The sequence below is a fragment of the Drosophila virilis genome, chromosome 5 (assembly GCF_030788295.1).
Source record: "Drosophila virilis strain 15010-1051.87 chromosome 5, Dvir_AGI_RSII-ME, whole genome shotgun sequence".
Taxonomy (NCBI): domain Eukaryota; kingdom Metazoa; phylum Arthropoda; class Insecta; order Diptera; family Drosophilidae; genus Drosophila; species Drosophila virilis.
This window is the reverse complement of record NC_091547.1, coordinates 15,042,207-15,068,428: the sequence shown is the minus strand read 5'-3', so window position 1 is coordinate 15,068,428 and position 26,222 is coordinate 15,042,207. Positions and strand designations below refer to the sequence as shown.

Sequence of the window (26,222 nt, the reverse complement as noted above, 5' to 3'; positions counted from 1 at the left end):
CTGCAGTTTTGCTTTGTATAATTGATTTGTTTATTGTGCACATTTTATTTGAACACAATTCTTAATACAATTTGGCTAATTGTAATTCCAAATTTATCCAAATTAATCCCTCTAGCCAAGCACAAGCGCAACTAAACTGGCGACTAAATTTCCTTTAAAGTTATGTAGATAAAAATATTTTTAGAATGTGTGTAGGTTAATAAAAATAACAAAAAAAAAAAACAAAACAACAACAGCGAAGCTCAACAAAACACAAATACTGCTACTACTACTTTGTACTCAACACCTACTACTACTACTACTACTACTACATTTTCTACTATCAAAAACAAACTATGTACATGTGTGTGTGTGCATTGCAATGCTGCTGCTGCTGTGCTTTTAAATCTCTACACTCTCAATTAAACGATAACAGTTTAGTACAAAACATTTTATGTTAGAGGTGAGTGCAGCCCCTAAGCAACTAGTGTGTAGTAAAAAGCAACAACAACAACAAAATCGAAAATAATAATAATACTCGTGCATAGTTTGTAGACCAGTGATAAACAATATCGAAATTCATGTATTATGCATACTCTCATTGAACTAATATGTCTGCTAATCATAAGCTCTGTTAATTAACATTTTGCATTCAGTTTGCTTTGCAGATCTGCTCTGCTAATTAACATAGGCCATTATTTTAACCAAAATCAGAGCGCTGTTAGCTTTACATACGTTTTTTGAGCCTGTTTTGTTTTCGCAAAAAAAATAAAGAAAGATATAAGTTAGTTGGCTTATTTTTTTTGTTCCTTAGAACTGCAGCTGTTTTCTGTTTATTGCTATTTCAATGCTCAAAGCTATTAGAGAAACCCACAACTTGCTACGACAACTAACAATACTCACAACAAAGCATGAATCGATACTAACATAATTAAACATATTTTTAAGCTTAAGTCTTTTTGAACTTTTATGCATTTATAAGTTTATTTAATGCTCTCAAATATCAACAGCACACAAACATGTCAATTTATTATGTACGTTTATTTCTCAATACTATTTTAGCTACACTTAGTTTTATAAACGGCGAACGCTCTCATACAGCAACAAATCGCAAGCCACCAACTGGCCGAGGTAACGAACAAGTTGTATTCATTATCTCAGACCTAACCCCCCCCCGAATTGCAATTGTACTCAATTGTACCTAATATATTTACTCAAGTATCTGGACAGCATACCAAATGCTGCTGCATATGTACATATATACAACATATATTCAAACTAATTAATGCCCCATTCCATTTATATTGATGTTAATAACTAGCCAAATCACCTATGTTTGTATGCACCTACCTAACCTAGTCAGTAGAAAAAAACGAAACAAACCATTTACAGTTCATTAGCTCAATCTCATTTATAGAATAGTTCTCACAATGATGTTGGTCGGCTTTTGGGTTCTAAGCTCATTCTCCTATATTTTTATTATAATTTTGAATTTAGGCATTGATTACCGATGTAGGTATGGAACATTCGATGTACGTATATATATATATCATATACTCATAGGTATTTAATGTATCAGCGAGTAGCAAGTCATAGAGCCGCAATCTTGAGGTGCGAATTTTTGATTCCGAACGCCCAAGTTGCCGGCTTTATGCTTGAGGTGCGCTCGAGAGTAAGTCTTGCTAGCCAAATCATTTATTGAGCAAGCGTACTGATGTTCCTTTGGTTTTTTTTCCCACCCTTAAACCAAATGCAAAGAAACTGAAATTCAAGAAACTGATCCTGATACAGTCACAGTCCAGACGTCGAGCGAAGAAAGGAAGATCGACTTAGTCTATGATGAGCTGGACAAGGAGAACCAGAACCAGAACCAGAATCAGGGTCACATTCAGAACGAGAGTGTTCCTGCCTCGACTAGCAAGTGTCGTCGCGATTTGCTCTCCGCGTTTACTAATCCCAACTCTACTTCAAATTCTTGTCCCAGCCCCTGTCTACATACCCAACACGTTGCTGACTTGACACAGAAACCCGAGTCCCTTGCATCGCCAAAAGTCCTTCAGGGAGAGTTTTATTCGTACGCGTATGGGGCTGGTCCTTTGGGTCGCTGCTGTCAGCCACAAATTTGCTCTGTCCTGTTGCATGCTCTGCACTCGGAGCATCTGCAAAACATTGCCTACTATCGAGGCAGCGGTAATCGTTCGAGCGCCACGTCCAGCACTGGCACCAACAACACCAACGAATCATCTACCCCACGTCGACCGCTGCAGCTGGCCAATGGGCTGCCGCCGCCTTATCGCACGCTCTCGCACTTTGGCTTCAATTCGCCGCGACAGCCGCCGCGCACCGAACATCGGCATTTGCCGCGCGGAGCGGAGTGCATTCGCTATCGGCCCATGCACAGGGTCATCAGCTACGAGGAAATCTTTGCCACACCGCGCTACGAGCAGCTGTGCCAGTTCTGCTTTGAGCAGCTGTTGCGCCTCAAGCCAGAGCTGCAACGACGCAGTGCTGCGAGCAGCAGCGGCGAGGAGCCAGAGGATCTGATTAGCGGCTCTGGCAGCTACCCGGCTACGCCCCGAAAGCTGGCTACTCTAACGGAGCTGAACGATGAGGAGGAATTCGAGGAGCAGCTGTTCGAGCGCGCACCATTCACAAGCGTGCGCTGCCATGTCAGCACTCAGACGAGCTCCGTTTTGATCAGCAGCAATTTTCTGGCACAGATCGAACGTCTCAACTTCTCGGAGGAGTCCACAAATGTTAACTATGTGCCTGGCATCCAAACGATTAGCAGCGATATTAGTTTCCGCGGAGTGCAGACACCGACAAGTCCGCCGGCCAGTGCAACAAGTGCGCCACCTTCTGCGGATATGCGACGCCGATTTATTCCAACTGATCGTGATAAGACCACCACAGACCTGACGGAGGTGTGGAACTTTGGCAACTGGCAGGAGCAAGAACGGCAGGACGAGAGCGCCCAAGCTCAACAACCGCTCACCGAGCGCCGCATTACTCTCGAGATTACCCAGCAATTTGGTGCCAATTGCGAGCAGAACGAAGGCCAGGCTACGGATCAGAAGGAACTAGACCAGCAGGCTGACCGCCAGTTGATGACGCGTGAAGAGCGTCAGCGTCGCAAGCTGGAGTTCCAGGAGCTGTGGCAGGATCACGTACAGTACTTCGGTGCCAAGGAAGAGATGGAACACGAAGTTCCAGCAACTCTAGAGCATACGGTGACAATGTCGCTGGAGGCAGGGGAGGCTCAGACTTTGAGGACATATGGTTGGCTGAGGCAGCCAATTCAAGGCGAAGATTCAAAGGAGAAAGTCCAGGCAGATTTAGTGTGCGAAGAGCTACGAATTGACCAGGGGTCATCCTCTAGCAACAGACAGTCGACCCAATCCTTCAGTGGCGATGTGCAACATCAAGCAGCTGCAGAGATACCGAAAATATTGCAAGATTTCGAGCAAAGTCTATGCGTGGCGGGTCAGAATCTAGAAAAACTGGTGGCCACTACGAAAAAGCTGCAAGTGGAAGGTGCGCAAGATGAATCCGGCTCAGACGAATCTATGGAGAGTGGATCGCTATTTCGGGCAATCAGCTTGGAGAATATCGCCGATGCCGACGATACAGCTTCAGTTTCCGAGCCTCAACGCTTGCAGCCGCCAAACTTCAGCACAGATGAGGAATTTCCCGAGCAAGGAGAAGAACCTCAAGCCGAAATCGATCATGAGGAGAAGCGAGACGATGAAAAACCAGTAACACCTTTGCCCAGTGTGAACCAGAAAGACAATGTTGAGTGCGGACATATTGATGAAAAGGATGTGGATGAGCATGAGGAATACATAGATATTGAGGATGTGGAAGAGAATGAGGAATACATAGATATTGAGGAATCGGATTGTCGCGCTGAAGTTTCGCCGTCTGCAGAGCCAACAACTAGAGATGAGCTGGAGACTCCACAGAGGGAATGCACCTCGACTAACAACGACATATTCTCGCCATTAGAGCGCGAAATACTCGAGCGGATCCAGGAGAACAAGCTGAAGGAAAGAGAGTCCATATTCGGCAGGATTGATGAGAGCATACGCAATAAGCTAACGCCCTGCAAGCTGCAACGCATGGTAACCGGCGCAGAGGAAACCTTTCAAACATGCACACATATCTACAGAAGCCCGCCCACAGCAACGCCCACCGGTGGGGATATACCTCATCTTTTCCAGTTCAGTAGCGAGCCGCGCCCATCCTCTTTCTCCATGCACAATATTAATGCACCTGCAAGTTCCTCGGCGCATGTTCATGTGATTACGGCAAAGACGCCACGATTGTCTTGCTCCTGGGAAAGCTACCAGGGCAGCAGTAGGTCGTCTTCACCGACATCTCGACCCTCGCTCGAGCGTACCATATCCTCCACGACATTTGTGTTCCGCAGCAGTCCACGCAAGAAGCGCAACTTTATTCAAGAGAACATACGCAATGCCGGCAAACCCCGCGCAATCTCCAAGTCCTCCATAAACTCAACCGCAAGGTTAAGGTTAAGGCGTGGTCTGGCCAAGACCAGCGATGCCTTGTCCGTGTGCACGTTCCAGGCCGAGCAACGGAGTAGTAGCGCTCGACTGTGGGTCTCCCTGCCGTCGACTCCACGTGGCATCAGCGGTCAAAAGCGCCGATCGGTTAGTCCAAATCAGGCGCTTTATCCACTGATTCACTCGCCCTCCACGTCCTATGCCAAGCGTCGCAAACCCCTCGCAAATCAGACACCTAAACTAAATCGCAGCCCACGTCCCATCTTGCATAAGACCATATCGAGTGGTACATACTGTACGGATTCGACTGGATCGCAGCAGGGCGGTGTCTTGATGCAGAGCCTTTCCAGCACCACTTTTGAGTTGGCAAACACGGAGGAGGACCAACAGATCGAAACGCTTACAAACCAAATTGCAGCGACATCCCTTGTCTTGAGGTCACCAGAAAGCCAAAACAATGCAACGGGCAGCTCCTTGTATTACAGCGCTGACGATAATACGGTTATCGAGGTGCAGGAACTCAATCTCAGCATCCTTGACAATCAGAGGAATACTACGGAGCAAGAAATGGGCAGGCCAATGTATGATAATGAGAGCGATGAAGCATTACAGCCACGATTATCCGCCGGAGAGACAACAGAAAACACAAGTCAAGCTGCAAATGCTGATACCCAGGAGGTAAGTGAGGTGAGCGACAGCACGGCAGAAGGATATACAGGAAATACGGATGAGTTTACAGAGCCTTCACAGACGACGACAGACAGGCCGGAGGAGGAGACTATGGATCCCTCCTCCGGTTACGTTGAGACGGGCACCAATGACACGGACAACGAAAGCGATAGCGAAAACGAGCACTCGGCAGCAGCTTTTCAAGATCCACATGCAAGTAACAATTCCAATAGGTTGGACAGTGTGGAGCTTACTTCCACAAGCAGCTTGCCGGATGGAGGAGAAAGTCTGAATGAGGACACAGCTGAAACGGAAGAACATATGACTGATGAGATCTCTGGAAGAACTGGATCTCAAGAATTTGATGCGTCCAACGAATCGGTTAATGAAATACCCGATTCCGATAAAACAAATCTCAATGGTCAAGCACATCCCAATGCTGATAATACAGCTGAGCCAGGAGCTCCAGCAAATGAGTCGAATGAAGCCAAAGTTAAGTCGCCCCATAAACCTGCTGGCAATTCTGAGTTGGAGCAGGAAGGAGGAGATGGCAATGCGAACGGCGGTTTAAATGCCGACTCATCGGGCTTTTCGCTGAGCTCTAACCGAGCCAACTTTAATCTAAGTCCTCAACATAATTTTCTACGTAGCTTTTCGTTCTACGATTCCGACAGCTCAACTGATGGAGAATGTCTGCTAAAGACGCAACACAATTTACAGTCATCTGTACAGGATGACACTGAGGATGACAATAAACCCAACACCTCGGCGGCGGCGGCAACTAGCAAGAAGAAGCGCAAGTCTGGCGGCAGAGATGACAATGCATCGAAGAAGTCTGACGAGGACGAAATTGTTGTATTAGATACGCAGTGCACGCTAACAGATGGAACACTCCATGTCAGTGAGGAGTCCTTGGACGACATACAAGCTCCACGCGGCGAAGCGGGTGATGTGAACAAGGCAAAGCTTTATCAGCCGTTTGCCGAAAACGACAGCTGGAATATATTTGGGGTAGAAGATGATGAGGAAGAGGTGGAAGAGGATGGGGAGGACGAGGAAAACGAAGTGCAGCCAGAGACGTTTGAGCCAATAGCTGAAATAGCTTCCATGGCAGCAGACAATGTGAGTTCACAGAATGATGAAGAGTTTTCGATTGAGGTCGAACTGCCACTGGGCGGCTTTAATGAATATGGACAGCTGGAGCTGGAACTCGACACGCGTTTGCTCTTTGGTGGCAGCTCAGGTTATGCGACAATTGATTCACATCCAATCGAATGGCCGCTAAATGGTGTTTATGACTTTGGCCCTTTTGTTGTGGAACTGAGCGATGAGCAGCCAGAACTTGTGCCTGGCAGCAGCGACTCGTCGCAATCTCTAGAAATATCACAAAATGAAAAGAACCAAACGGTGGCCCTAGAACAAGTAATCAGAACCGACTTTACTCAACCTGAGCCCAAAGAAGAACAGCCCCCTTCGCACGAATAAAAAAAAATTATTTTCAAGAAGTATTTTCCCGACACCTGAGTTGAATTTGAGTGTTGCATTAAATCAAAAGGCTTTTCGGCTCTGTGCCCCATCTGTGCCAAGTCAGCAGTCCCTCTCTACTTTTCAAAAAGTATACATTTTTCTTGATTTTACTTAATTATTTTACTTACACTTGGCATGCGCTCGAACTGCACCCATATCTTTTTTTCACACATACTAAACATATAAAAAATAACAATGGTGGATTGTATAATTTTTATTTAAATAACAATAAAAGTGAATAAATATTTAATCGATGTGTAATAAATAATTGTTATATAAGAAGAAGGTATATGCTAGTTGAGTAAAAGTGATAATATTACATAATAATGTTGCTGTTAATGTTACCGTTGCTGTCACTGTTAATGTTAGTTATAAACATAATGTTAACGTTTAAGCTCCCACTGTTTGATTCTTGAAATGTTCCCTTTGTCGTTAAATACGGGAAAGATACAATACCCTAGTTAATTGCACATGTTAATATTACATATTAACGTTGCTGTCACTGTTAATGTTAGTTTTACAGATAATGTTAATGTTTAGGCTTCCATTATGTTAGTTGATATAACATGTTAGCATTACATAATAATGTTACCGTTGCTGTCACTGTTAATGTTAGTTTTACAGATAATGTTAACGTTTAAGCTCCCACTATGTGATTCTTCGAATGTTCCCTTTGTCGTGCCCAGTCCATATGTACACACACCCTGCACACACACACACACACTCACACTCACACTCATTGCGAACCGCGCCACCCGCATTCTCTCCCTCTGTTTACTCTTTCTCCCAGCAATGTGCTCATATTTGGCACACAAATACTCTTTCCTCTATGCGCCCGTGCAGCGCTACTTGGACGCATGTGCTGCAAGGCTGCAGTGCGTCCAGGCTAACGTAATATACAAAATCGATGCCACATATAGGCACAACTATCCGCTGCTGAGCAATGGCAGCAGCAGCAACAGCCACAATGGCACCTTGAACACCAGCAACACGGTGGGCGGCGGCGAGGAGAGCTTCGTTGGGAATCTGGCTGCCAGCAGTACACCTGTGCAGGCAAGCAGCAGGCAATGGGCAGGTGACAGCAGCTATAGCATAATGAATCCGCAGGCTGCACCGTTTCGCACCTTCTCGCACTATGGCTTCAACTGCCCGCTGGCGAATGCGCCTAGCATCCTGCTGCATCCGGCCAACCAAAGTATTTGGCAGACGGTGTCCGAGCAGCGCGAGCGAGTCGTCTCCTTTATAGACCTGGCCAATCTGAGCTTTGCCAAGCGTCGCATGCTCAATGTGCTCAGCGCGAGCGGCAAGCGTCCGGCCGCCCCAGCGCCAGTCGAGACTTCGTCGCCCTCCTACGTTTCCGAAATGCAGATTCAACTGGAGCGAACGCCGACGCGCAAGCAGAGGACTAACAGTGCGGCAACCAGCAGCAGTTGCCAGCAGAGCGCCGACGACTCGCTGGACGAGCTGACTGCGCAGTTCAGCTCCATGCTGAGCATACACGAATCCCAGCCGGAGCCCGACCGCGACGATGACAGCATGTATCCCAGCACTTATACGCTGCGCAGCTTTCTGCCGGACAATCATGCGCTGCCCAAGGATGACGGCATAGCGACTGACAGGCCGGAGGCCGAGCAAGCCATGTACCAGAACGGCGACGACAGCGGATTGGGCGGACTGAGCGTCAACAACAACAACAACATAAATAACATGAACAGCAGCGGAACTGGCAGACGCGAGCGCCATTGCACCACCAGCAACGACTCCTCCACGCAGGAGGCGGAGGCGTATAGCCAGGGCAAGCATATTAGGCTGACGTTGAGCAGCTCGCCGGAGGCGGAATCTCAGCTAAAGACATCCTCGATTGAGATTCTGATCAATGTCTCGTTGCGCAACACGGAGTGTGTGCAGTCCGTGCAGGCGCACGAGCAGGAGTTCCGCTCCAAGCTGGAGAAGGTCATCGACGATGAGATACACTATATATCGCAGCAGCTGGCGATGCAACAGCGCACCGTGCATCTCCTGCAATCCTCGGAGCAGCCGTCCCGCGCTCCACTGGCCTCGCCCACAGCCTCCACATCTCTGCTGCAGCGCTGCAACTCGGCGCCGGCTCTTTGCCACACCTACAGCTATGTAGCGCTGGCCGGTTCCGAGACGCCGCCACCATTGGCTCCGCCAACGACGCCAACGTTCTCGTCGCACAGCTGTGCCGAGGCGGAGGCACTGCAGCGTCTGCTCACTACGCTGGAGCTCGAGCTGCAGCATCTGCTGAACAGCATCATACGCGCCCACGAGCTGCACAATCGCGCCGTCATCTATGACTGCCGCACGCGCATCTCCCAGATGCGGGATGATATCAAGGGCGTGGTGCGCAGAACCAGGGCCAAGTAGGCTCCATTCACAAACTTTTAAATCGAACCAACTATTACACAACTCGGCACTCGGAAAATTTGTTTTTTTTTTTTTGTTAATTATGTTAAAAGTTTCTAAATGAATTGTCTTTTCTGTTATTTTTCTTTGCCTACAACATTTTGGCCATGTATTAAAATTAAGCACAAAATATTCTTAAGTTACTCTGATTCTCCAAGCTATAATAAATGTCCGCGCAAGCTTTAATCATACATACATACATACATACATACATACATATATATATATATAAATCGAATAATGTAAGTTACAAAAAGAAAAAGCAAGCAAAAACAACAACAGGTAACATTTTTTGCACCTTTTCATTTTTAAATGTTTGTTAATTGTTTGACGCTAATTATTGTATGCATGCTTGTGTTTGTTTAGCTAACATATTTTTGTATTAACACCTCACGGAATACATATATTCACATACATATACATTATATATATATATATATACTGACATCCTACATGTTATCGGTTCTCCAAGAGAGCTTAATCTTTGTGCGCGTCCTTTCATGGTGAAGAGTATTACTTTCTATGATTTTGTGTGCGTCCATTGTGTTATATAGTTACATCTGGTGGCCCCGGCAACCCGATTAAGTCCTTCAATATTTCTAATTTGTCGATCTTCCTTCTCTGCCCTCAACAGGTGAAAACGTACAAAACGGCGACCATTCGGAGGCGCACCTGAGCACCTTCTCACAGAGCAGTAAAGAGGTAAGTTATCTACAGCGAAATCCAACTGCATAGCAAAAGTGCTCGACTAGAATATACCCTGGGCGCGTTTCCGTTACAAATAGTCCAGCCTCTTTTATGCACATACATCCGCATCCCTTATTCAGTCTCAGATAAAATCGGTATTTGTAGTCCGATCAAAACTTATTCAGGTTTATAACATCGAAATGGTTGCATATAAAATAATATAAAAAGCTCAAGTCTCCAGCTCCAACAGATTTTGAAATGCTCGTCTTGGCGTTGACTCGTCTAATCGCTTTAGCTAATGTATGTAACAGGCATAAAGGAATCAACTACGAGCCCATAAACCATATATATTCTTGGTCGGCCATATCCGTCCCTCTGTCGAATTCGAGAACGAGTTTGTTTTCGGTTGTCGAAAGCTTGCCTCGATTTAAATCGAAATCCTGTTTTTGGGATATATCTGTGAAGATTTGAGAGATAGAGTATTTCACATATAGCTTCTGCTGTAGTATATAGTACAGATCAGGTAATTTTTTTTATCGGTTCTCGCCCAACTCTCTTCAACTAACGGCATTTCTAGCTGCTTCGTTTTACTAACTTAGATGCAAACGATATTCTCATTGCAAATTTCTATTACGGTTCCAGGATGTGTCCACGGACGGTTCACCCAAGAAAGACAAGAAGAAGAAGAAGGGCCTGCGCACACCATCGTTTTTGAAGAAGAAGAAGGAGAAGAAGAAGAGCGAGGCCTAAGCCAACCACAACAGCAACAACAACAACAACCACCAACGCGCAGGCGGGGACGACAGTGTAACCGAGAAGGAAAGAGAGAGGAAGAGAGAGCGAGAGAGAGAGGAAAGATACGGAAGTGGAATAACGATGATGGAAACGACGAAAACAAAGCAACAAATAAAATAATATTATGAGAGAGGCATTAAAAAGCAACAAATGAGCAGCTAAACTTGAACAAGTTGACGAGGAAACGGAAGTGGAAGACGAAGAGAGGAAGAGGAAGAAGCTAACAGAAAGAACGGCATTAAAGCAGAATACAAAATAAGATGAATTAAAAATGATATATACATATATATATATATAAATATATATAAAATATATATAGTCTAAAGTCAAGTCTATATAACACACGATCCGCTACACACAACTCATAAGATTTAATTGACAATTGCCGCTGTTCAATACAAAATGCAAATCTAATAGTTCTCTAAGCGCTTAAATATACTACGTAAAAACATTACATAGTACACAACAACAAAAACAACAACAACAACAACAAAAACTAAAGAATTCAAGATTTCATAAATGCTAATTTTAATACTTGACCACAAATACACGCGATAAAAACGATTTGAAAATTTTGAAGATTTTGTTGTATTTTGTGCTAATTTATTTGATAACAAACAAACACACACACACACACACACACACACACACATACAAATATGTTAATTTACATACGTAGCTTATGCAATATTTTGATAAACGCAATAAAAAGCAACAAACATTTTGATATTCTTTGTGTGTGTGTGTTGTTGTTGTTGATAAGCAATTTATGTGTATTTCAGATGTTTTATAATTATTGATGTATTGTTAAATTATGTTTTCTTTTTCTTCTATAAATGCAGCCAATTTCGCACACACACACACACACACACAATCACACTTATAATAATAAATAATAGAGATGTATACATGCAACATTGTATTAGTTTTTTATACAAATAATTATATATTTTTATGTACGTAAATCTGTTTATATATACACACACACACACACACACAAATATATATGCATATATATATATATATTTGTATATGTGCAACAAATAAATAACGAGGAAAGGATCAAAATGCACCGCAAAGCAGAAACAAGTTGAACAATTCAAAAGAAGCGCCAAAATAAAACCAATCAAATGGCAAGGATTCGAAGATTTTAAGCATTCGAAATTTCAGATACATCTGTTTCGTATTGTATGTTTGCATTTGTTTAAATAACGCTTAATAACAGCATGACATAAACAAAAGAACACCCAACTAATTAAACTGCCATAGCATGTAAAGTTGTCAGGCACAATATTTATTAACTGAAATGCATTCGATTTATAGAAATAAAAAAAAAAAAGAGAAGTTTCTGCTTTTTGCCGCATAACACACTCGAGATACATTGCATTGCCTGAGCCTTAAAAAACAGTTAAAACTTTTAAATGAAACCGAGTAATAAAAATAATTAAAATATTTATCAATTGATTATTTGCGCTACGACAGAAGCTTATTTCTAGCAACTTTTTTTGTGTCCAATTCAAAAAAGTTTGTACAATTCCAATCGACTCGATCATAGAAATATGTTAATATTCTCAGTGCAAATAATAAACATTTAACAAACGCTATAAACAACAACAACAACAACAACAAAATGAAACCACAATAAAGCAGCCCGAAAACTGTTTATTAATATTCTGTAGACCTTAAGTAAATGCATATATATATTTAAATTCGTATTATATATAAAACACGACACACGATACAACAAAACAAAAGAAAACAAAACAAAAAAAAAACGCAAAACATAATTAATAAACACTTGGAAATTGTACAAAATTGAGGAATCTTAGACAATTTTCTTAAACATTTCAAATTCTTGTTAACAACATTTGCTATCTGAAAACTTTGTCACGCCGAATTGCTAACACCCTTCCAAGGCATCTAGCTTAAAGTACTTGCAACTATTTTCGAGCTGTTTTACATAGAAACTATTTATTATATTTGCCAATTTGAATTTCCATGATCAACTTTTTTCATCTTATGTATATATATATCCTATGTTTGATCAAGAAATCTTAAGAGTCCGACTATAAAGTATATATATGAAATTTATTGCGCTTGCTGTGAAAAACTAATATATATAGAGTAATATATAAAGTATAACTTGTCTAGCTGTGAAGAAGTCCGCGAGACACACTTCAGAGAACGCCAATTCCCGCCTCCCTAGCCCCATGACCGACAGACGACCCTTGAGTCAAGTACTTAAGTGTGTGCCGCTCGACTAGGTCTAGATCAATTCCGCGTACTTACAAACATCAACCCCCACAACTGTTCGTTTGCGTATTTTTACATTGGGTATCATCATAAGGTTATCTAAGGCTGTAGATCCTTAAGACTTTTAGGACTTTTTATATGGTACGGCAAAAACTACTCCAAGTCGAAGTTAAGCATTGTCTATCTGCCGCGTCCTTAAATTTTCTTCCATAACCCATGCTATACTCCAGCCACAGTTCCAGTTACAGAAAGGTAAAGGAAGGGAGGGCAATCGGAACTGGCTGCGACGCCGACGGCACTGAGTTTTGCCCTTATCCAATGCATCGATTGTTCAAGCCAGTTTGATTCCAGCCATTGCACCGAGCAGAACAGAGACATGGCACAAGCAAAAGTACTGCCACAATATATTGCCGGGCTGTCCGCAGCGTTTGGAGCCTTCTGTATGGGCGCCAGCATGGGCTGGTCAGCGCCTGTAGAAAGAATGCTGACGGAGGAGCAGGCTTACGGATTTCCAGTGTCCAGCGATCAATTTGGCTGGCTCTCCTCTCTTCTTACCCTGGGCGCGACTGTCGTTTGCATACCAGCCGGATTTATTATTGACTGGATTGGCCGTAGACCGACGATGTTGGCTCTGATACCACCTTACATGGTGGGCTGGATTCTGATGATCTTTGGCCAGAATGTGATGATGCTCTATTTTGGACGTTTCATTCTGGGCGTTTGCGGTGGTGCCTTCTGTGTGACTGCCTCCATGTACACCACGGAGGTATCTACCGTGGCCACGCGTGGAATGATGGGAAGCTTTTTTCAACTCAACATTGTCTTAGGATTGCTGTATGGCTACATTGTGGGCGGCTACCTTCCGCTGTTGACCATAAATATACTCTGCGCCATATTACCTCTAATATTTGCCGCGGTGCACTTCTTTATGCCTGAGTCACCCGTTTATTTGGTCATGAAAGGTCGGCCTGAAGATGCAACCAAGTCTCTTCTTTGGCTGCGTGGCAAGGACTGCGATGTCAGCTACGAACTCAAGGAAATTCTCGAGGAGAGAACGAAGAATGCGGATGAGCCCAAGGTCAGCATCTTAAAGATGTTGCGACGTCCCATAACCCTCAAGGGAATTGGCATTGCGGTGATGCTGCAGATTCTGCAGCAATGGACAGGTGTTAATGCCATTACGTTTTATTCCACATCCATTTTCGAGGATGTTGGTGGCGGCCTGAGCGGTGTTGTGTGTTCTATTCTGGTTGCAGTTACCCAGCTGATTATGACTCTTGTGGCCACGTTAATAATCGACAAGGTCGGTCGACGCGTTCTGTTGCTGGTTTCCTCCTTCTTCATAGTCATAACCACCTGCCTAATGGGCGTCTATTTCCAAATGATGGAGGATGACCCGCGTTCGGTGGCATCTATAGGATGGCTGCCTATTACCAGTATAATCGTTTTCATGATGGCTGGCTCCGTTGGGCTTGGGCCCGTGCCGTGGCTTATTATGGCCGAGCTCTTTACTGAGGACGTCAAGAGTGTCGCCGGCTCCATTGCGGGTACTGCCAGCTGGTTTTCGGCATTTTTGGTCACAAAACTCTTCCCCCTTATGAAGGATAATATCGGACCAGCGGCAACATTCTGGGTATATTCCGGCATTGCATTCGTCGGCTTCGTGTGGACGCTAATTTGCGTGCCGGAGACGAAAGGTAAAACGCTTCACGAGATTCAACAGTTGCTCGCTGGTGGCAAGAAATATAATTCAATGGAGCATACAACATTAACAAGCCTTTCCGGCCGCAGTGAAGTATTCAGTTTTAACCTCCGCACTGAAAGTAAGCATCAACAATTTTCTACCAGTTCAGCAAAAGTTATTAATTGCCGTTACAGCTGAAAAATCTAAATATCAGATAAAATATTTTTTGAATCCTTAGTTTTTTGTTAAATTTGTTTAGATTGGATTTAAGCTTGATCTAAGTCTAATTCCAAGTTTTCCGAGTTTTACACCATAGGCAGAAGAAGAAATCTCCGACCCGTTATACGGGGCATGGGGCACGGGGTATGGGGTATATGCACATATGATAAGATTAGATACTCCAAATTTGGGAGGTAGACTTTTATATAATACATAGAGCTACAGCAAAAATAATATATATATATATATATATATATATATATATATAAAGAGATAATAACAAAAATATATAGGTATATAAATAAGTTTATTGCCGTATCGAAACTTTAAGCCTCGACCATAAAAACTCTCTCATATTTCCAGGGGGGTTACGTCTTCATTTGATGTTTACATCTCTTAGACCCTAAAGTAAAACTCATTCTATGGCACGCAGTACATATGCCGGAACAGGCTAGATCAGACCACTATATTATCTAGCTGACATAGTATCAAAAAGTAGGTCCATGTATGAAAAACTTTTTAGTTTATTAAGATATCTTGACTAAACTCGACATATATTAGTTTTAGTATGCTCCCCATATGTAAACACAATCCTATCAACATCGGACCATTACATTATATAGTTGTCATAGGAATAATCGGTCGAAAATTAAGTTTTTGTATGAAAAACTTGTTGTTTATCAAGATATCTTAACCATACTCTGCATTAACCATTTTCCCTCTGCTTCTTAGATACGAGCAAAACATTCTGAGCATTATGAAAAGGTTCGATCTGCAAAGGTATTCAATCTTCGACGAAGATATTTCTCCTTCTTTCTCGTTTTAACCTTTGAACATCTTCTATTGTCTAAACACATCTTCATTCCTTGTAATTCCTCTCCACAAGCCTTGTGATAGATACGTTCCTTAGTTGCCTTCCATAGAAAATTGATGGGTGTAAAAGAAAAGTATCCAAGTAACAGAATGCATCTCTTGAAAATAGTTTCGGTTAGTTACCCGTAGTTAATTAGTTAATCTCGAATCACAAATGCGCGGTCGTAAACTCACTTATCTTTTGGCATGTTTATTACACTTAGTTTAACATTGCTTGTGTTTGCTCAACTTATGTTCATTCTTGAACAGGTATATAGTAAATTGTACTTCAGTTATCAATTACCCCCGTCGAAGAGGAGGGCCATCGACGGCACGTTGTGTTGCCCTCAGCCAATGCAACGAGATTTCAAGCCAAGAAATGGTTGGCCAGTTTGATACTAGCAGTGGCACTGAACAGAACAAACCAATGGCGCAGGCAAAAGTGATCCCACAATATATTGCCGGTCTGTCCGCAGCGTTTGGAGCCTTCTGTATGGGCGCCAGCATGGGCTGGTCAGCGCCTGTAGAAAGAATGCTGACGGAGGAGGAAGCTTACGGGTTTCCAGTGTCCAGCGATCAATTTGGCTGGCTCTCCTCTCTTCTTACCCTGGGCGCGACTGTCGTTTGCATACCAGCCGGATTTATTATTGACTGGATTGGCCGTAGACCGACGATGTTGGCTCTGATACCACCTTACATGGTGGGCTGGATTCTGATGATCTTTGGCCAGAATGTGATGATGCTCTACTTTGGACGTTTCATTCTGGGCGTTTGCGGTGGTGCCTTCTGTGTGACTGCCTCCATGTACACCACGGAGGTATCTACCGTGGCCAAACGTGGAACGATGGGAAGTTTTTTCGAGCTCAACACAGTCTCGGGATTGCTGTATGGCTACATTGTGGGCGGTTACCTTCCGCTGTTGACCATCAATATACTCTGCGCCATATTACCTCTAATATTTGCCGCGGTGCACTTCTTTATGCCGGAGTCGCCAGTTTATTTGGTCATGAAAGGCCGCCCTGAGGATGCAACCAAATCTCTGCTCTGGCTGCGTGGCAAGGACTGCGATGTTAGCTACGAGCTCAAGGAAATTCTCGAGGAGAGAACCAAGAATGCGGATGAGCCCAAGGTCAGCATCTTAAAGATGTTGCGACGTCCCATAACCCTCAAAGGAATCGGCATTGCGGTGATGCTGCAGATTCTGCAACAGTGGACAGGTGTTAATGCCATTATGTTTTATTCCACATCCATTTTCGAGGACGTTGGTGCAAGCCTCAGCGGTCGCATCTGCACCATTCTGATCGGTGCTACCCAACTGGTTATGACTCTCGTGGCAACGTTGATAGTCGACAAGGTTGGACGACGCATTCTTCTGCTCGTGTCTGCCTTCTTCATGGCCATTACGACCTGCCTGATGGGCGTGTACTTTCAAATGAAGGAAAGCGACGAGGCTTCGGTGGCGTCTCTGGGATGGCTGCCCATTACAAGTACACTCGTCTTCATTGTGGCCAGCTCCATTGGCTTTGGGCCTGTGCCCTGGCTAATTATGGCCGAGCTTTTTACTGAGGACGTCAAGAGTATAGCTGGCTCAATTGCGGGCACCATAAACTGGTTCTCCGCATTTTTGGTAACAAAACTCTTTCCGCTATTAAATAATAGTATTGGATCGGCGCCAACATTTTGGATTTTTTCCGGCATCGGTTTCTTCGCTTTTGTATGGACCTTGATCTGGGTGCCGGAGACAAAGGGGAAAACGCTTCTCGAGATTCAGCATCTGCTAGCTGGCGGCCGCAAAAGTAATCCAATAAGCCAACAAGTAATTTCAAGCGCCTGTGTTAACAGTGAAGTATCTAGTTTTACCGATAGAAAAGATCAAGGACTTTATAGTCATTCCGCAGGGGTAAAAAAATGTTAAGTCCAGATAAAACAATATTAATAACGCTGAAATTCTTGACTTAAGTCATTTGAGCAGCAGGTTTGCTTGACTTAAGTCTGATGGCTAGCAAACTAGAACAAGTGAATCTCCGAAAAGCAGCAGAGGCTATTTCAACATTGTCGGGGTACGCCGGGTGATAGGCTGATTGGCTCATTTAACAATAAGAGAGTGTTTATCCTGAGTGACTGACTGAAAGTGAACCTACAAAAGTTTCCTGTTTGGTCGAAAGTGAACGCCAAGACTCTCAGCCATACACATACATGTACATAATTGTGCTTTGCAAGCGCGACGTCACGAGCCTGTGTGGCTTAAGTCTTTGGGCGGAGGAATATCAAGCGAGCAGTCCCTGGTTCAAATCCAGCGGGGTCGTCAATTTTTGTTTTTTTATTAGAAAAAAAAAAAATAATAAATAGCTAGCACTTTAATCAATTTGTTGTTTAAGTTGGGCAAAATCACAGTGGATCATAAAAGCTTATGATGTTGACAATATTATTTATAAGTTATAGATTATTAATAGATTACCTGGGGTACGAGAGTGCGGTGAATTTGCGGCCATTAAAGAGGTTTAGACGCTGGCACGCGAATTACACAAAGAATTACGCATTATTCATTTGACCCTGTTGACGGGTAATTTCCTTTGTATATCACTGGAAGGGGCTGAAGCGGGTGATAAAAACTTGCGGCCAAGTCGGCAAATGTAATTTATTATTTAATAAAGGGAAAACAGCGCTGAATATTTCCTATTGAAGATTAAATAAACAGAAGGCGACCGCAGTTCTAAGGAAATCGGAATGACCTTTGCACACAGTTCGCGATAAGAAAACCGATTGCCATCTGGGCCAGCCAAATTACATTTTTTCTCATCGCTAAGAAATAAATTTTGCCACTCTCGATCTTTAATTGTCCTTAGCTAATTGTCTCTCTCTTCTACATGCATACACACATACTCTGCCTGCAATAAACGAAAAATAACGGAATATTCTAGCGGCTTAATCCCATACATATGAATGTATGTATGTATATTGTGCACATGCTTGTATGTCAAACGAAATATAATAGAATGGGAGAAGGCACAAAATGCAGAAGAAACTAGCAGGGAAGTGTTTGATCTGCTTATATGTATGTTCATACATATGTATGTACTCAGTTTCCAGTGGAAACTTCCAGGCACAATATTGAAGTTATATTTGTCTCTAAATGTGTGTATGTGTGTTTGCTACCGAACCAATCAATTTGCGCTGTTCTATTCCACATACATATATATGTATATTCTATCAAGTAAGTTGCAAACAATTGGTTTAGTATTTGAAAATATATTTGTTAATTCTTATTGATAGAGACTAAAGCTATAGACTAGACATATGTACATACATATGTATATGCTTAGGCCCAGCTCTAATTGCCCTTCGTCTCGGTGTCGTTATTCTTTTTGCCGCCAGCCAACAATAGCTGAATCTCGGGAAGCGTTTTACCCTTTGTCTCCGGCACACAAATCAGTGAGTAGACAAAAGCGACGACAGCGATTCCAGCAAATATCCAAAATGTTGGCGCCGATCCAATACTATTCTTTAATAACGGAAAAAGTTTTGTGACCAAAAATGCGGAGAACCAGTTGCTCGTGCCCGCAATGGAGCCGGCGACACTCTTGACATCTTCGGTAAACAACTCGGCCATAATTAGCCACGGCACGGGCCCGAAGCCAATGGAGAAAAACACAATGAACACGAGTATGCTGGTGATGGGCAGCCATCCCAGAGACGCCACCGAAGCCTCGTCGCTTTCCTTCATTTGAAAGTACACGCCCATCAAGCAGGTCGTAATGGCCATGAAGAAGGCGGAAATAAGCAGGAGAATGCGTCGACCAGCCTTGTCAATTATTAAAGTTGCCACAAGCGTCATAATTACTTGAGTAGCTCCGATCAGAATGGTGCAGATGCGACCGCTGAGGTCAGCACCAACATCCTCGAAAATGGATGTGGAGTAAAACATGATGGCATTAATGCCCGTCCACTGCTGCAAGGCCTGCAGAATCACCGCAATGCCAATTCCCTTAAGGGTAATGGGACGTCGCAGCATCTGAAAGGTGCCGACCTTGGGCTCATCCGCATTCTTGTTTGTCTCCTCGAGAATTTCCTTGAGCTCGTAGCTAACATCGCAGTCCTTGCCACGCAGCCAGAGCAGAGATTTGGTTGCATCCTCAGGGCGGCCTTTCATGGCCAAATAAACCGGCGACTCCGGCATAAAGAAGTGCACCGCGGCAAAGATTAGAGGTAATATGGCACAGAGTATATTGATTGTCAACAACGGAAGGTAGCCGCCCACAATGTAGCCATACAGCAGTCCGGAGACGGTGTTCAGCTGGAAGAAGCTTCCCAGTGTGCCACGTGTGGAAATAGTTGAGATCTCCGTGGTGTACATGGAGGCAGTCACACAGAAGGCACCACCGCAAACGCCCAGAATGAAACGTCCAAAATAGAGCATCATTACATTCTGGGCAAAGATCATCAGAATCCAGCCCACCATGTAAGGTGGTATCAGAGCCAACATCGTCGGTCTACGGCCAATCCAGTCAATAATGAATCCTGCGGGTATGCAAACGACAGTGGCGCCCAGTGTTAGCAGGGAAGACACCCAGCCAAATTGATCGCTGGACACTGGAAATCCGTAAGCTTCCTCCTCCGTCAACATTTTCTCTACAGGCGCTGACCAGCCCATGCTGGCGCCCATACAAAAGGCTCCAAACGCTGCGGACAGCCCGGCAATATATTGTGGCAGTACTTTTGCTTGTGCCATGTTTCTGTTGTGCTCGGTGCAATGGCTAAAATAAAACTGATTGCCTCTGGACAGCCATTACTTGGCTTGAAAAATCGATGCATTGGATAAGGGCATAACTGAATGCCGTCGGCGTCGCTGCCAGCGTCGATGGCCCTTCCCTCCTACCGTGGAAACTAATAAATCAAGTGCAGCTGGAACCGATGCGCTAGCAGAGCCGATCGGGTGCTGACTCAGTGCTTCCGACACACAGTTTAAAGCATTACCTAATGAACAGCACAATATCTGTCCTACAGTGCGTATACTATATATTACTTTGGTAGCCGGCGGCAGCTTTCAAAAACAATCTGTGCTATTGGAATTTTACAGCTGTTGATGTTATTGTAAATACCGTGTGAAAATGTGCTGGAAGCAGCTCCTGCAACACAGTTGCTGTGTGTGTTAATGGCTTAAAGTGGATCTAATCTAGAGCTGATCGAGTACAGGCAATGGCTCGACGGTCACCTGGCGGTCATCGGATAAAGGTGTCGGCTGCGCTGCCGTGCATCGTCATAACATGTGGTACTTCTGAGCGGCGACAGAGTTGGGCGCGCGCGGAGTGTGGTGGGGCATATCGTGATCCATTGATAAGTGGATTGTTTTTCAGCGGTGTGCACTGCTGCAATTGAGTCATGTAATCATGATGCAAGTCCTGCTGATAAGGGCAAACGAGTGAACTTGAAGTTCCAGTTTCCACTAAATTACAAGAGGGTAAACACTGAAAAATAACCTCACAATTATTTATTTATTTAGACAGTTATGATTGTGACAAAGCAACGCATTACTCTATGGGTTTTGCCGTACTTGAGGGTCGGCATGCCACTTGACTTATATAACAGCTGATATCAAATACATTTTTTTAGCAAACCTAGTGTAGTTCTAGATTTACTTCTTGCGTTCCGCCTCCTGCATTGCGCGCATCATTTCTGCATCGTGTTTCTGATGGTGTTCACGTATGGCGCGCTGCAGTTCCTCGTGATGGCTCTTGCTTTCCGGCGGATAAAGTTCGCGCTTCTTTTTGGTCACCCATTCCTCAAAGTACTCGGGCTGATTGAATATGTGAAACAGCGCTACTGGAAATGCCATGTACATGCCCATTTTGGCTACCTCAAGTACCCAGGTGCCCATATTGTTCGATACTTTATTTAGTGCAACAATTATTTAAGAAATACTTTTGTTTTATCAAAATTTTGTTTTGTTTTCGTTGTCGAGCGGCTGTCAACAAAAATCAGATGTTTTGCTTTAGTGCTGTATAATGCCAATTCGGATGCCAGTGTTGCCTAACAGTTACATCCAAGTATATCGATACTTTAAATTTTAAATCAATCCAATTTAAACGCTTTTGCTTCTATTAATTTATTTATGATCAAATTATAAAGAAATTTATAAAAAATTGATAAACACAGACAAAACTTGATAGGTTTCAGTGAAAATAATGTTTTATTTTTATTTATATACTATTTAAAAAATTTGGTCTTATAATAAAACCCATTGCTTGGGTCTCAAATGATATATGTAAAACTCTTCGGCAATGTTAATAAAATATTTTTATTAAATGTATTTTTAAGTAATATTTTTTGTTTTTGTTTTGAATACTAGGGAGGCATGCATTTAAAATAGATATACTTTGAGAACGCAGCCAGTTACAAAGCAAACGCGTTTTTCTTATACTTAAAAAGCCGCCAGATCTGACAGCTGGTTTGTTTTCGAAAACAATTTCACGGAAGCAATATGTTTGATGGGACAGTTTTTTAAAACCGTGCAACGGTTTTAACGTTAAATGTGGCAAACCGGTTTTGGTTTACTTAATGCTAAAGAGCCGTTTCGCCTGGATACTCCTCATGAGAAGTAATTAGAAGTTTTTTCGTTTGCAAATGCTCATCCGTATCACGGCTGGAAATGTTTTCCTTATTGTGCACAGCGTCCTGAACAAGAGCAGCCTTTAGAGGTGAACCTGCCGAACGTTTGCGACCAATATTTAAGCTACCTAGAGGCGAAGCGATTGCCGGTTCATTGCCATCCAAGCAATACAGCAAGCTTGGGCTCAGCTCCGATTCATCGAAATCCTCAATATCCTGGGTGGTGTTGGCACCACCAAAGTCATCCGATCGGCTGGCAAATGACAAATCCGCTGGACTTGCTGTCAACACACTGCGCGTAAGCAAATACTCCCTAAGGATTACCAAAGAAGATTATTATCCAGGTGAATATGTTACAAATAGCCAAACTTACTTAAAATCGCTTGAGAGGGCATTATGGGGTTTCCCCATTATTGAAGGCTCCAGTTCCAGCTCAGTACTATTGCTATTGCTGCTGCTGCTCGTTCGTTGCCGTTGTGTTAATAGGGTAACGTTTGCAAAACTCTGCTGACGTCTAAGTATATCTGCATAGCCTCCAAGGGAAGTCGCATCTTCGCTGTGCAGCACCGGTGGCTCCAGCTGTTTACTCGTCAGCACCTCATCCTGTTGCTCGAGAAAGCTCTGATTCTGCTGCTTGTCGCCATTGCCCAAGGCATTGAGCAGCATCACAGGTTTGCGCGATCGTGGCGTCATTATGGATTCCTGCAAAAGCTCAAGCATTAGCTGTATATCTTGACGACTTATCATTATCATGCTAAGAAGGGAGCATGCTAGGCAAACTATTCATGCGACACTCACCTGCATGGCTTTGGGCATGCGTTGTGTGGACTTGGTTATGGGCGACATGGAGCGGCGGGCCATTCGTAACGCTGGCGTGCTTGTTATCAAATCCAGGTTGCGATAAACACTGCTCTGCAGCAACTGCTGATGATAGCTGACATCGATTGCCATGCCTATGCCCTCAGGCAACTCGTTGGAACTGCCGTTTACCTCGGACAAGGTGTCGTCATCTTCATCTTCTATTTGTTCGTTTTCCTCCAGATCGCTATCATCCACATCCTCCAGCAACGGGGCATCCGCATTCTGCAAGTGGGACCCAGCATGCTTGGCATCATCGCTGCCGCTGGGACGGCGCTTAAGAGTCGCCGAAACACTGCGTACCAGACGTTTTGTTGTCTCTGGTGTGCTGAAGGGAAAACGCAGATTGCCCATGCTGACACCCTTCATCAGCTTCCGTGTCAGCGACTTGCCCATGCCATAGCTAGCCGTTGTTGTTGACACCTCTACAATCGGCGTCAGCGCAGCGTCTTCATCGTCGTCGTGCACCTGTGGCCGCATACTACACAGATTAGGCTCAGACTTGTAGCGCGAAGATTGCTGCACGGGCGTGCAGGGATTCGAGTATTCCTCGATATCCAGCAAACGACGATCATCCCATGCCACACTCTTCTTATCAGCCACGCTCAGCAGCTGCTGAGCCACAGCGGAAATGACCTTTACCGGCGTTACACAGCACGCGTCAATATCGTCTAGCTCTGGCACAGTAGCTGGCCGAGCGTTCAGCTCGTGCGATTGCTGCCGGCTCACGGGAGCGGAGTGGCTATTTGCGCCGCAACTGCTGCTATCCGAAGATGATTCTATCTTTAGAGATGTGGATGAGATGGACTTGTGAAGTGTGTGTAGTGGGTTAATGCCGGATGATTTCGTGACTCTTGATGAGTTCAGTGTCATGGCTGGCGTGGGGCTTTGGAAGAGCACGCGCAACTTTGGAGCTTTGGCATGCGATAGATTAGGCGTCTAAGCGAGGACACAAAAACATGCGGTTAGTGTACAAAACGATTATTAAAAAAGTTTGTAATACCAATGCAGACACATTAACAAGATATATATGATTTTAATCGAAAGGTTCTACAAAGTTTAAACCTTTCACTTGCGATAAATATACAATTGGATACGAAAATATCAAAATATATCGAACGTGAATGATATCTGCAAAGGTACATATAATACAGATAAGCCCGGCCGACACCAACCTCTGATCCGGTCATAGCTTGCAAAGCAGGCGCCCGTTTGGGAGTACGCGACATAAGACTCTTATGAAATATATGTTTTTTGATAGAGTCACCAAGGGATTTTGCGCTACGAGCCGCCTCGTTGTTCTTTAATCGGTTCATAACGACTAACTGCAATGGGGTGCCTGAAAGAAGAAAGGTTTTGGTTTACTCTCAATAGACAAATGAATAAATATCTCTCTCGGCAATACCCTGTCCATTTTGTTTGTTAAACTGTTTGATCAGTCGCCGTTTTTTTGAGGACTCAGGCAGACTTTGAATGTGGGCATACAATTGAGCCAACTCCGTATCTGTGTTGTTGGTATTGGTGGCCGCTGCAGTGGCAGCACGATCTACAAAAGTGTACACCGTGTTGACCGTTGAGATGTCCGATATCGACTCGTCAAGCGTTTGCTCCGGCGACATGGTTTTCTTGCGTTTGCGTTCAAGAAAGTACGCCCGAATATCGGTTGCCAGCTTGGCGGGCACGGCAAAAATCTCCAAGCTTCGCACAATCATATATGCAATGATGCTGGACATGCGCTTCGCAGTATAGTGCAGCACCTCTGGCGGCAGATTGCGCGGACATATTAGATGAGGTGTAAATAATGTAGCCAGATTCTCTGCTGACATCTTGTTGCTCCCCTCGTGAAGGGCAACAGCGTGCAACATTTCCATGATATGCTGTAACAGCTCCCGATGCTCCTCCGGCAACAACAGTAACAGCAACTGCACCGAGTTAAGAAGATGCTGCTGCCGTTCTAATGTGGCCTGCGTCTTCTCGGTAAGCGCTTGGCAAAGTGGTGCAATCTGCAGATGTGCCGGATAATGTGCGTCGGTCAGCAGTGGTTCAGGCAGCTCGGCCAGAAAGCTCTTGAAAACGGTAGCACAATCGTGTGCCGAGAACCCAGTCTGCTCTAGTTCCAACGGTTTGTCCTGCTGTATGTGTAGGCGCAGCTCGTTTTGACGCGAGACAGCGCCCGTTTTTCGAAAGAGCCCCTCCTGAGTAATATCTGGGAAATGAATGTTATTGGTTATGTCAAAATACATGGATGTGCTTATAAACGTACTCTTTTCTAGCATTAAAAATTCCTTTAGCTCCAGTAGATGCATTTGAAAGCCTGCATCAATTTGTTGCTGCAAGCACTCTGTGGGACTGTTCCCCACGGATTTGTTGCCGCTGCCAGCGGCACAGCTGGACACGGTGGCAACACTCGCAGCGTTGCCAACATGGCCCAATCTGTGCTTCTTGGACAGCCTGTTCCACTTTTTAAGCTTGCCTTTGTCCTCGTATACAATTTCGTGACAGGGTAAATCGAATCTATAAGTGACGCAGTTAACGCACAGTCACTAACACATACAATAAATACACTCATTCACTTACTCATCGGTATTCAATTCGAGCTCAAACGAGAGGTGCATGCGCACGAGAGATTTATATTTTTCATAGTTGCAGGTGCGCATGCGCGTCGCCAACTCGAGGTCGTTAAATTCATTAATATTCACATATTCCATGTCCATTGTTGGCTGTGAGGCGTTCTCTTTCAGCCAAATGTATTTGTAAGCTAGCAGCTGCAGCTGTGAGAAATTAGAGCTGGAACACCAACAACGACAACAACAAAGCAGATCAGAAACAGAGCGAGGAATAGCTACTGGTTCTTGCGATGCAAAACATAAGCCATGTATATTAATTTTTATTTTCACTTCAAAGCCTTTTTACTAAATACACAATTTGACATAAACTGAACGACCCATGATAGCTATTAAGCTGCGTAAAATATTTTCCGAAAAAACTGCAAGACGCTCTCAACCAACCGCTGTGAATTGAAATTACAGAGTTGCTACGCTCTATTAAAATATGTACACAGTGTAAGCAAACGTCAGAAAAATATTCATTACCACTATATATTTTATATTTTAATCATTCATGTTTTTAGTTTTTTTTTTAAG

At 44.0% G+C, this 26,222-nt stretch overlaps 6 protein-coding genes across 13 annotated transcripts in view; 3 read left to right on the top strand and 3 right to left on the bottom strand.

Moving 5' to 3' along the window:
• Window positions 1-11,918, top strand: part of hts (adducin 1-like protein hts) — a 31,902-nt gene extending 19,984 nt beyond the window's left edge. For 2 of the 8 annotated variants that reach the window (XM_032437037.2, XM_002049810.4), the window contains exon 12: window positions 1,738-6,875. In XM_032437037.2, the coding sequence (XP_032292928.1) occupies window positions 1,738-6,656 (4,919 nt within the window). In that variant the 3' untranslated portion in view covers window positions 6,657-6,875. Of the gene's footprint in view, window positions 1-1,041; window positions 1,111-1,737; window positions 6,877-7,488; window positions 9,317-9,759; window positions 9,828-10,448 lie in introns of those variants that run through there. The other 6 variants (XM_032437041.2, XM_032437040.2, XM_032437043.2 and 3 more) reach the window with 6 other exon arrangements.
• A 1,228-nt stretch (window positions 11,919-13,146) lies between these two features.
• LOC6625512 (facilitated trehalose transporter Tret1-2 homolog) lies at window positions 13,147-14,775 on the top strand. Its single transcript, XM_002049812.4, has one exon. The coding sequence runs from the start codon at window positions 13,237-13,239 to the stop codon at window positions 14,740-14,742; it is 1,506 nt and encodes a 501-aa protein (XP_002049848.1). The 5' UTR covers window positions 13,147-13,236; the 3' UTR covers window positions 14,743-14,775.
• Window positions 14,776-15,095: 320 nt separating this feature from the next.
• Window positions 15,096-17,976, top strand: LOC6627220 (facilitated trehalose transporter Tret1-2 homolog). Its single transcript, XM_002049813.4, has one exon. The coding sequence runs from the start codon at window positions 15,995-15,997 to the stop codon at window positions 17,528-17,530; it is 1,536 nt and encodes a 511-aa protein (XP_002049849.2). The 5' UTR covers window positions 15,096-15,994; the 3' UTR covers window positions 17,531-17,976.
• An 872-nt stretch (window positions 17,977-18,848) lies between these two features.
• LOC6627221 (facilitated trehalose transporter Tret1) lies at window positions 18,849-20,374 on the bottom strand. Its single transcript, XM_002049814.4, has one exon. It carries the CDS (start codon window positions 20,342-20,344, stop codon window positions 18,947-18,949), a length of 1,398 nt encoding a protein of 465 aa, XP_002049850.1. The 5' UTR covers window positions 20,345-20,374; the 3' UTR covers window positions 18,849-18,946.
• Window positions 20,375-21,088: 714 nt separating this feature from the next.
• Window positions 21,089-21,605, bottom strand: LOC6627222 (protein PET100 homolog, mitochondrial). Its single transcript, XM_002049815.4, has one exon. It carries the CDS (start codon window positions 21,488-21,490, stop codon window positions 21,248-21,250), a length of 243 nt encoding a protein of 80 aa, XP_002049851.1. The 5' UTR covers window positions 21,491-21,605; the 3' UTR covers window positions 21,089-21,247.
• Window positions 21,606-21,892: 287 nt separating this feature from the next.
• RhoGAP54D (Rho GTPase activating protein at 54D) lies at window positions 21,893-26,115 on the bottom strand. The gene is made up of 7 exons (XM_002049816.4): window positions 25,657-26,115; window positions 25,343-25,593; window positions 24,485-25,285; window positions 24,255-24,418; window positions 23,020-24,018; window positions 22,595-22,923; window positions 21,893-22,534 (listed from the first exon to the last, which is right to left on the bottom strand). The coding sequence occupies exons 1-7, from the start codon at window positions 25,791-25,793 to the stop codon at window positions 22,174-22,176; spliced, it is 3,042 nt and encodes a 1,013-aa protein (XP_002049852.1). The 5' UTR covers window positions 25,794-26,115; the 3' UTR covers window positions 21,893-22,173.
• Between the last annotated feature and the right edge of the window lie 107 nt (window positions 26,116-26,222).